Here is an 11703-nt window from a genome sequence, read left to right as displayed (position 1 = left end):
TGAGTCACAATCGTTTACTTCCCCACTGACTGCAATTAAACCCCAAAGGGACAAACCGAGCACAGCAACCCAAAACCTTGACAAATTAATTCTCCTGTTTAAGGTTTCCAACAGCCAACCTGCCATCCCCATCCAAAAGCTTCATAAATACCAAAAATGGGAGGTCCCCTTTGAGTCCCTCACTGCATTCCATAATTCCATTCTACACAATCCAAAATCTACAAGCTTATTAGGATCTCAGAGTCTCAAAGAGTTGAAATTTTCTAGGTAGCAGAGCCATGGCTTTGGTGGTCCGAGTTGTGGCTCTAGTGGTGGCGGTGATGGCTGTTTTGGAGGTGTCCAGTGCAGCTGTGTACAAGGTCGGAGACTCCGCCGGGTGGACCACCTTCGGAAATGTCAACTACAAACAATGGGCTGCTTCTAAAACTTTCCAACCGGGTGATGTTATCAGTGAGTTATTATCTCCCAGTTTTTAGTTTCTCTTTTCCAGCATGATTTTGAACGTCATTTAATTTTGGAAAATAATTTTCACTCATTTTTTCTATTGTATAGTATGTTTATGGTTGTTCCTTAGTGATATTTTAATTTATTAATTTAAAAACTAAAAACAAATAGGAAGAAGAAACGCACATGCGAAACAATTTTGTTTGATTTTCATGCCTCTCTCGTTAATGAATGTTTTTATTCTTAAGTGTTACCGATTGCGTATGATAGTTTTCAAATTTTTATCAATCTTAGGAAAATAATTATATGCAACATTTTGATAATGTAAATAATTTAGTGATTAATTTCAAAAGGGTCTCCAAGTGAATGATGATGATTATGGTGGCCATTCTTGGTTAGAAAAACTGAAAAAAGCGAGGGGTGATGGATCTCTTTCTAACGCACGCGTGCTCTCCGAAATCCCATTGGAAATTAAATTACTGTCCACTATGGATGTTTGGCATTAGAATATCCATCTCTCGATCGGATCGATCATGATGGTTCTACAAAAGATGAAGGATATGAGGGGTAATGCAATAGAAACTAACTACTTTGATTAAATTTTGTAAATCATATGACGTGATTTTTTATAATTGAATTATTACTTAAGTGTTGATTAACGTACTTATTATATATTGATGACACATCACATGTTTTGCAAACTTTTAAAACCTTGTTTTGAATGTCTTATGTTATGTGGGATCAATGGGATCAATCAGGATTCGAATACAACCCTCAACTCCACAACGTGATTCGCGTTACGCACGCCATGTATCGGTCATGCAACGCCTCACTCCCCCTCGACTCCCACACCACCGGAAATGACACTATCACCATCACCACCAGAGGCCATTACTTCTACATGTGCGGGGTTCCCGGTCACTGCCAGGCCGGCCAGAAGGTCGACATCAACGCCATGCACCATCCTTCGTCGGCAGCTCCATCTCCTTCGGCATTGGCCCCTCCAACAGTTACTGCTCCGCACGCACCGATGCCAGGTCCAAGCATGGCTGCTCCATTACAATCACTGAAGGGAAATTTTGTTCTGCTGGGATTAACACTTCTTGTTTCTGGTCTTGCTTAGTCACTCAAGTTTATTGGTTTTATACATACTGGGCAGTAATTTGAGTCTTTTTACGGCTCTTTTGAGATGGGTTAGTAGTGATTTTCGTACTTGATATCCAGACATTACATATACAGCTTACACAACCATCGAATAAATTTCGGATATTACCAAAATGTGGAAGATTTGCATAAATAATCATCAATTTTTGGCTCAGATCAATCATACAACTGATGTAAACATTTTCACTGTGTTACATGAACTCTTTTCGGAGGATATATTAGTTCACACTTATTTTTAACAATAAGAAGCTGTTAACAATACCACATCGCTCGGTAACTAATAAGAAGCAATACATTAAAGTAAGGTTACAAACTCGGAAAACTAAAGGTTTTGCACGACTAGCAAACATATTACAAGAGAACATAAAAGGAGAACAAGCTAAAGGAACATACATACTACGAGAGAACACAAAAGGATAACAAGCCAAAGGAACGGATGAATTATAACTGATCTATAACGTATTGCTTGCGGTCAAGATCGATTTCAATTTGATCCATCACACTAGAACCCCGAATCCGGGCTTTTAAGTTTTGGTTCGGGGTCCTGAACCTAGGGTTCCAAGTCCTAAGCCAGGGGTACGAATTCCCAAATATCAACTCTCTTGGAATGGAAGACAAATAAATGCAAGAATGTAATGGTAAATTAAAACGTGTTCCGTTGCACTCTATTTGTGTCAACTGGAACATCATTCAAAAGTAGCAGACGCTGATATGCTGTTGCGTCTGCAAGAATGCATCAAAACTGTAAGAGCTCAGAAATTCCTTTCAGTAAACATCATCTGTATCAAAACTAATGTTGATTAATTTCTCACTAAACCATTTTCTCGACAACACTAAAATCAGTACAAGTACATTGGGTCACATCCTTCCCATTCCTGCAAATTCCTGTGTAACCCGTCATTTATTCAGCGTCCCAGACTTAACCTCTATGTCTGCATTAATCTGCCGTATATTATCATCCAGATATACATGCTGCAAAATTCAGGTGAGTGTGATCCGTTTACCCTCGGTGCGAGGGGAAGCATATTGATGGATTCTAAAGTCCTAGATCCTAAGGTAAACTTACAGAGAAAGAATAAGATTTTAGGTTCAAAGAATGGAGGAAGCTCTAAAGAATTAAGTCCTCAAGGATGATCAGACCTTATTATCAGCCGGACACATGATGTTAGACCAGAAGACTAGTGAGAAGCGGGCGCTCCATATCTCCATTCCTTCCAACCTTTCTTCTATCTCGATACTGAGTTCTGCCATCAGAGAATTATGAAGAAGATTAAAAATTTGTCAATGGAAAAGGTAAAATGCATGTTCGGACAAGAGATTTGTTTTCACATCACAGGTGCCATCAGAGAATTATGAAGAAGATTAAAAATTTGTCAATAGAAAAGGTAAAATGCATGTTCGGGCAAGATATTTGTTTTCACATCAAAGGCGCCATCAGAGAATTATGAAGAACATTAAAAATTTGTCAATGGAAAAGGTAAAATGCACGTTTGGGCAAGAGATTTGTTTTCACATCACAGGTGCTATATTTGGCAAGTAAAGCAAAAATGTTGTTTAGAACGAAAGCAAGTGCTAATTGGCTTACTTTCTATCCACTCTATGCGAAAGCAAGTGCCATACGGTCAAAACCTCTAGCAAAAGAGGAACAGTGAAGTGGGAAAATGGAGAAAATTGAATCATGTCACTGACATAAGCCTTTAAAGAAATGATAAATATCAATTTAACTGGAAGAAAATAATTCATGAATAATCCATGGACTAAAATCCACATTGAACATATTCGGTTCAAACATATTCAATGTGCCATGTAGTCTCCTCCCAAGTTGACATATATAAAAGAACGAAAACTTCTTCATTTATCTGGTCTGCAGAACACATATTTCTCAGGCATATACATCTATGTATCACTGTATTCTAGGTGCCAAAAACAAACCCAGGACTTGAAAAAGTGTTCACTTTCTGGATGGGCATGCTATATATTTGAGAAACTTGAGTCTCACAACCTTGATCACTCGTATAAATCTTCTCTCTTGGATGCACATTGGCATCTTTCTAATAAATTTTGCAGGCTACCGACACATCAAAAAAGAAGAAAAAGAAAGGCAACGTTGCGACATGATCACTTTATACAACGGAACCAAATTTGTATTTGAAGACCATATAAAATGCCACAAGCTTGCCATCATAATGAGGATTAACTAATGCACACATCTAACTATTTTGATAGATTTGGCATGAGCAAAGCATCATAGAGACCTTACACTAGTCGATTGGAGCTCCACCGAAGCTGGATCCTCATTCTCCTGCAAGAAAAACTAACAGAAGTCAATACTTGCGGTATGGTGCTGGTATAATCCATTAAGAGGATGGATGGCAATACCTCAAGCAATAAATCCTTCCTGGTAATCAAGCCAATCACACGAGATGGACGAGGAACAACAAATATATGCCTCAGACCTAGTTGTCGGAAAAGATTATATACCTGCATCATCATACAGAACGATATAAATTTAAGTTAGAACAACATGCCATGCAAGAAAAGCCTTAAATGAATGGCAGCGAAATTATCACCTTTGTCAAAGACATATCCTCAGGGACAATGTAAGGAGATGGGTTTAAAAATGGGGCAAGATCTATGTACATTTCCATGTCATCTGAACTGAGATGTATATCATTCATAGATAAGCCTTTACTGGAAGCAGGTTTCACAAATTCACTGATGGTGTGCCTGGAATATAAAGGGAACTGTCAAACATATCCTAGTAAAAGGTGAGGGCCAGAATACAAAAAAATTTCAAGCCTCGACTTGCCTGATAGACCTGGATCCTCTTGGATCACAAGGTAAAGGACTATGTTGGAAATCCACCTTCGACTGCAGAAGTACCAACAAGTGACTGCATCACAATTCAAATACTCACGTTAATGTTTTAAAACATTTGCATTGTCTGCTTCAAAAAACGAAATCAGACGTAATGGAGAAATTAGAAATACCATACCTACGAAGCATTAGTCCAATTACAAGTGTTTCCCCATTTCTTGCATGATCAATCACCTGGAGGGAATACAAAATGAAACACACACTTCTATATAAAGCAAAAAGAAAGAGAGAGGTTAAGAGAGGCAAAAACAAAGTAAAGCATACAGGGAAGCCATTATGATTGTTGCTCTGCAAAATAGAAACCACATCTGCAACCTTAACAACACGAGGGAAGGAAATCACCTACACAGACAGAAAATTGAGCACAGTAAGCTTACTATTGAAATGAATAAAAGTAAAAGAATAAATAAGTCGATGCATTGTGAAATCATTGAAGCACAAGGCACTCGCACCATGTACAATTAAAATGGAAAATGCAACCACAGGCAAAAAAAAGTGTTTAATACCAGAAATAGTGCCTGCTGATGTTATTTGGAGGAATAGGCATCCCCTTTAAAGTAATAAGAGAAGGTAGTCTTTCAACTTTTTTTCTTTTCTGCTTTCATTTGGATGTTTCCATATTTGGGTGAGAACTGAACAAAGACTCCCTAACGTCCAATCCAGTTATCTATAGTGATATGAAGCATAACCCTTTTCCCAAAGGATCCAGACAAATCAATTTGGGCATAACCTTTACAGTTTAAAGAGGCCCCTCGTACTTGAGATAGGCATCAGAAGTTAGATGGATCAGGTATGCAAGTTCTAGACAAGTGAACATCTCTAGGCACATTTGAGCATATGACTCTGTACTAATGTTTAAATATAAGGGGTCAGCCATGAAAAGTTATCTATTGTCCATGTCAGCACCAAACACATGCCCTTGTCTACAATCTTAATAAAGATATTTGAAATTTAATAATGGCATTCACCCTTTTTCCAGAGGCCTCTTTTGCAGTCATCTTCCTCATTTGGTACTTGGGTCTTGATTCCAGTAATGGAATGCTCTTTAATCGCGCCTGTTCTTCGTACAGGCCTTCATTGAAAGCATCACCAACAGCCTGCAAATGTAAAAGGTGTAAGTATTTCTCCAGAGCATCTACTAATACAATAAAAGTTTCAGAAGTGTACCTTCGAAATAAGAAGAACAAGCATGATAAGAGGCAATAATTTCAAATTATTTGTGATTTCAACCATAATAACGCACAGAGACACTGTCATCCGCATTGAACCTCCAAGAAAAGAAGCTGCTCCCAGTAGAGCATATCTGCAGACCCCGTAAGCATGAGAGGAAAGTTCATGAATACATTACATGCATTGAAAAAAAAAAAAGCGCATTTAGTTTTAAATCTCTGTCAATAAATATTCACAAGACTCACGTTCCCTCTTCAATGTTGAGCTTCTTGTAAAAGCTAACCACAAACTTGCCCACAAGACGCCCATATGTAGATCCTATCATGATCCCAGGAACAAATTGACCAGCTGGAACGGCAGTACCAAATGTCACAACTGCTAATGAATAAAACATCACCTGGAATGCATTGGGAAAAGTTACACAAATAATCCTTAAGGGAGTAATGACACAAGAAAAACTAACTTCCTTCTGGGAACATTCATGGTCAAATTACATTTTTATTGAAAAGATTCAATGTTCTCCAAGCCCTTAAATTCCAAGCCCCTATACTTATTTTAGAGATTAGATTCATTTTCCAAGAGCATATAAACTTTCTTATGTATGTTATCGTTTGTCCCTTGAAATATTTCTTTGGGGAAGGCAAGCTCTATTGACAAGACCTTACAACATTCTAAATATATTTTCATACTGCCAGTGGGAGTCTCTGTGCATGAGCTAAAATGACATACAAAAAAGAGGAGCCTTGTCATTAACTTCTAAAAACTGAATACAATGCTTTAAGAGGAAAAAGCAAGCGTTGAGTGAAGTAAACAAATGCAATACCAAGAAGGTCAACAAACTTTGGGCACTATACTCATGAATTGTTTTTGCACTAAACAAATTCCTAATTGCATCATCCTGCAACCAAAAGAAAAAATAAACCCGTAATGAGACCCGTAAGGCAACCTGAAAACCAATACGTAAAGGATGAAGTAAATGATTCCAGAAATTCTAAAAACCTGAGTATTGAAGAAAATAGTTGCGAGATCATTGTATTCCTTGTTCTTACTGCAATAAAACTGGAAATACGATAAATTAGAAATGAATATTCTGACGTTACTTCAGAATTCTCAGAATTCAGTATTTGGACCCAAAGTATATTCTCAACACCCAAATGAAGCTGAATCTTAGTAACGAAACAAAATGATTCTTTAATCAGTAAGAGTAACTTAGGGCTTAGGGTCAATGAGAGACTCAAACTTGGGAGTTTAAAATGAGCTTTCCCAAGAAAATTAACAATAATGATAACTATCTTCGCTAATTTTTTAAACCATAAAACCCAAGTGGCTTCCACATGTATTGAGAACTCCAGACATTTTCCAGTTAAACCTACAAGTTTCATAGAGAGGTTCTTGGTATACTAATACTATCTACTTTTTTTTTTATTATTAAGAGTAGACATATGCACCTTCAGGTATAAGTTGCCCATTCAATTTCCATATTATGATATGGCTACAAGGGAAAATAAAAGTACTGTTTATTCAGTTCACGCTAAATACAAAAGAAAGACACCACATACAAAACTGAAGCTAAATGGCAAGAAGAAAGAGAAAACCTATAGACGATTTCAAAAGAACTGAGCAAGTAATTATCAGTTGACATCTTACATTTACATAATTCCCATACGTTCCTGGAGGCCTTGGGCATTCAATACCAGAATCTAGATCTGCTTCAGGGCATGGACTGCATTTTCTTAAAAGTGGTAGACCAAAGGAAATAATTGATGTTATCAGCGAGATGAGGCACGCTTCAATTATCTGCATTTTGGTGTTTGGCGTGAAGGGAATAAAAAGGAGTTGAAGTCAATTTTAGAATTACATGGTGCTATTGAAAGAATATAAACGTTACCGACTACAGTCAAAAACCAACCTTGACTCGATTCCCATTCTTGTGCAAATAATTTCGACGCCAGTATGCAATATAAAACGTAAGCTGGTTAAATAAGGCTCCTGAAAAAAAGAAAAGAAAATGAAAATAAAGTGAAATATTATGAGGAAAGAAAAACAAAGGAAAAGCATGTAGACACACATAGCTCAGACAATGAACACCATACCCAGTAATCCTCCAATGACCCCAATAACCGCCATCGGCAAGAACTCCTCAAAAGAGTAGTCCTCTTGACCACTGAATGACATCCATTAGGAAGTTAGAAAAAGGCTCAAAACTGAGGAAAAATACAAAACTAAAGAGGTTTTTAGATATTTTTCTTGAAAAAAAAAAAATATTAGATCTTAACTCTGATAAGTCCCATATTATGAAGCCACCTGAGCCAAAATGTCCACACTTTCCACTCTTACACCATCCCATTGCAGTACGCACCACAACAGCCACAATAGCAGAAGTAAAAAATACACGCCACATAAGTTGACTCTTCCACCTTATGAACAAAAAATTAAATAAAGGTTATGAAATCCCTAAAAGAAGGTTGAGGAATTGAGTTTTAATACTTAAAAGAGCTTTAACTCCACATGTACTGACATATATAATTGTAATTCTATGTTTCAATCTAAAATAGACGTGCACATAAAACTGAAAGGACGAAGAACTAACTATCATAAAAAGGTTTTAACCAATAAAAAATATAATCAAAATGCACATTGAGACTATAACTGCATGACCAAGAATGAAATTGCATTACCAAGATGTAACTTCTTCCAGTGCAAATAGAACACCACCAACAGGAGCTCGAAAAGCAGCAGACACTCCAGCTGCACACCCACAGGTTACCTTTTCAAAAAATCACACAAATGTAAACTGAGTACAATTTTGAGGTTCATCATAGCTATTTTTAAATAGAAGAAATATCAGAGTTGGACACATCAAAGAGCAAAGGAAGATGATAAGAACAGTACTTGGATAATTTTTTTTTTGGTAATTACTTGTACAATCTTAACAAAAGTTACATACAGACATCCAACGAATATATAGTGTACATACTGCATTTTCTTTCAATAAAACAGAACGTCACATATGAACTAGATTCGTGATATCAGTAGTGATAAAAGAACAGCAGTACAACTACAAAACCTCGTGAACTTGATGACTAGCATATGTTAGTCGTGAACAGAGAAATACTCAAACAAGATAACTATGCCTATGACTAAAATTGCAAGAGAAACTACGAATTATAGATTACAAAAGTGAACCAACATAAGGTAAAAAGTCCAGTTTCACACGGGTCAAACCTTTAAAGTTCAGACAAAAACATAAAAGACATGAATCACCCACCAGATCCCTACGATCCCGATCGCTATTAAATATCTGTAGCCACCTAGAGCTTAGATGGTATTTCGTAGATCCACCCTGCAATAAGATATGACCAAAATAATCTTTCAAAAAACATAATAGCAAGCAACTCAGATAGTAGAAAGATATTACAATATGGACATAAAAATATGGTTTTTAAGCACTTACGCTTGATCATTAAGATTGTAGATTAAAAAATGATATGAAAAATAATAATTACAAGAATGTGCAAACAATTGCCTACACACCCCAGAAGCTGAAAGAACTCTCCTGAAAACAATAACTTTTAGGAATAATATGTGGTTCTGTGGCCTAGATTACATAATTAGAGGCTTCCAAAAGATCAGTAGTGCTTACTTGTCCAAGCAAAGAAGCAATACAAGCACCAGTATGAACAAGAGGGCCCTCTTTGCCTAAAGCTAGACCACCTCCCACGGAGCCAATGCTCCCAAAGATCTGTGCAATTAGCAGAAAAAATACTATAATGCAAAGAACATAGTTTAAATCCCAACAAACGAACACCAAACCAGATCACGATACCTTTCCAATCAAGGTTCTGAAAAGAAGTACACCGTGTATATCAACCCCTGCACATTTGAATAACAATCAGCGGACATTTCATTGATAAAAGTAGCAACACTCAACAGAAATACATGATCAGTCCACCTTACCATTCAAATATCCCTTGATTTCGGGAATACCAGACCCAGCTGCTGCGGGTGCAAATTGTGTAACGATATATACAGACGAAAAAACCAAAACTAAGTTGATGAATATGTATACTACAAAACCAGCCACATATGATTTTTGGATTATTGCAAATGTCAATGCAAACTTCCAGCCTGCAAAGTTCTCGACTGCAATATTGATGAAAACCGCAGCTAATCCAGTGCCTGAAAGCAATCAAATGGATTGAATGAAATGATAATGTTAATGCTGTTCTACTAAAAATTGATTCTTTTGAAGTGACAGCAGAAAAGCTACACATTCAGTACCGGAAGCTGAGAAGTGCTTACCGATACCGATGAGCAAAGCAAAGAACCACTTCACCATCACATGATAACCAACATAGAGCTTCCCTCTCTGCGCCTGTAGATTGCCAAACACAAAATTAACCCCCCAAAAAAGGAACATTTCTTAAAAAAACTCCCCCTCAGTTAAGCTTAAAATTGCAACCTGCTCCTCCCAGTATGCGTAATTTTCAATAACTTCGTAGTCAAGGCTCTCGACGCCGACATCGTCGCTCTTCTTCATGAGACCGACGGCGTCGGGCTCGGCGGCTTCCTCCGAGTGCGGAAGGCGGGACCAGGCCAGCTTCGGCGCCTCGATCCCGTTCTGTAAATGATTCGACAGCATGATTGATTTCTTCAAATTCGGTATTCCGATCAAACCCTAGAAATTCCGAAATCGATATCCAAGTCCACGCACCGCATAACCGATCGGAGATTAGATTGAGAAGCGAATTGAATTCCGGAAAACCAGAAATGTGTAATCGGAATCGGAAAACTGTTTTTGGGAAGTGATTCGAAGAGAGAGATGAGTCTGGCGTAAAAAAGTTGAGAACCGGGAGTCTCTCTCTGGCTTTTTTCTGTCGTTTTACATTTTTTATCTGTTGACTGAAAACCCATCGCTTTGAAACGAAGCAGGTGCTTGCGCGCGAGGGAGTTGGATCCTCTGCGGCGGCGGTTGTGTGGAATTTTCGGATGCAGTGAATGGGCGGTCAGATCGTAGCCTTCGAGAAATGCAATGATCATTGTTTGATGTGACGTGGGATGAAGTGTTCGGTAAGAATGGGATTAGAATGTAGCGGATTATTGCTTGGGGGAGGGAATTTAGGTCTTACGGTTGAGGAATATAAAATGATTAATAAATTAGATGGGACGGTGGTGTGGGGACGTGTCAGCGTCCAACCGAGGTGAGCAAAGGTGCATGGTATTAGTAACAGGAACTAGATCCGCTCCTGACATTAAAGATCCACACATCTGGATCGTGAATTGGAGAGTAAAAAATCAAAGATGTTGTTTGTGTGTCAATTTATGCGGTCCAAATATATGCATTTTTTAACTCGGTTCTGATTTCTTTATTTTTTTTCTAAGACTACCGAATCACGTTTTTTTCGTATGAAAAACATGAATATTAAGATTCGGAGCATATCCAATTCTTTAGTGACGGACATTGTTTGGTGGAGGGAGACAGACCGCAATATCGACGTCCTTTGTAGTCCAAAACCTAGGACTCATAAGTGTACCATCCCAAGTGCGTCTCATCCATAGACCATGCCGAAGTTTTAATGGACACTGCTGAATTCCACTATATCTACTTGGTAGTGAGCCCAAGTCAACCCGTCGACGATTGGCCAGTCGGCGGTAACGCATTTCCAAGTGTGAAGCCATGACTAATAGTGATTTGTTTTGCTTGTATTCTCTTTTCAGTTTTTGTTTCATACATTATCCGAATCTCCATATACCAAAGGTTTTAAGCTAAAGTAATAAGAAATGTACTATAAAACATTTGATAGAGCGATTAAAAATGCACCACATAAGCGTTACAAAACGACCACAAGGTTTTAGTATTCCCTTGACATCACCAATCAAAATCATGCTCTGAAAGTTCTAATTTATATTTATCAAATTACTATAATTCTCTAATTTTTGGTACATTCTAATCAATAAATTGAATATTTCTATTTATTTCACTTTTAGAAACAAAACAAAAAAAACATAAGCAAAGTATGAGGCGCTTTGAAATCCATGTCTTTCATT

The 11703-nt window shown here is 37.6% G+C and overlaps 2 protein-coding genes across 2 annotated transcripts; one reads left to right on the top strand and one right to left on the bottom strand.

Moving 5' to 3' along the window:
- LOC103954145 (mavicyanin-like) lies at positions 1-1722 on the top strand. The gene is made up of 2 exons (XM_009365946.3): positions 1-450; positions 1203-1722. The coding sequence occupies exons 1-2, from the start codon at positions 279-281 to the stop codon at positions 1565-1567; spliced, it is 537 nt and encodes a 178-aa protein (XP_009364221.2). The 5' UTR covers positions 1-278; the 3' UTR covers positions 1568-1722.
- Positions 1723-2351: 629 nt separating this feature from the next.
- LOC103954144 (chloride channel protein CLC-d) lies at positions 2352-10312 on the bottom strand. The gene is made up of 23 exons (XM_009365945.3): positions 10118-10312; positions 9958-10030; positions 9613-9834; positions 9482-9528; positions 9299-9397; positions 8924-8998; positions 8334-8422; positions 7932-8072; positions 7749-7819; positions 7565-7644; positions 7303-7452; positions 6655-6714; positions 6479-6553; positions 5901-6052; positions 5653-5788; positions 5454-5582; positions 4750-4827; positions 4604-4659; positions 4418-4501; positions 4179-4335; positions 3988-4089; positions 3864-3910; positions 2352-2852 (listed from the first exon to the last, which is right to left on the bottom strand). The coding sequence occupies exons 1-23, from the start codon at positions 10295-10297 to the stop codon at positions 2774-2776; spliced, it is 2382 nt and encodes a 793-aa protein (XP_009364220.2). The 5' UTR covers positions 10298-10312; the 3' UTR covers positions 2352-2773.
- Between the last annotated feature and the right edge of the window lie 1391 nt (positions 10313-11703).

This window comes from the organism of the source record quoted next, unplaced genomic scaffold, assembly GCF_019419815.1.
Source record: "Pyrus x bretschneideri cultivar Hongxiangsu unplaced genomic scaffold, Pyrus_bretschneideri_v1 Contig6, whole genome shotgun sequence".
NCBI classification, from domain to species: Eukaryota; Viridiplantae; Streptophyta; class Magnoliopsida; order Rosales; family Rosaceae; genus Pyrus; species Pyrus x bretschneideri.
This window is presented reverse-complemented; position numbering and strand designations above follow the sequence as displayed.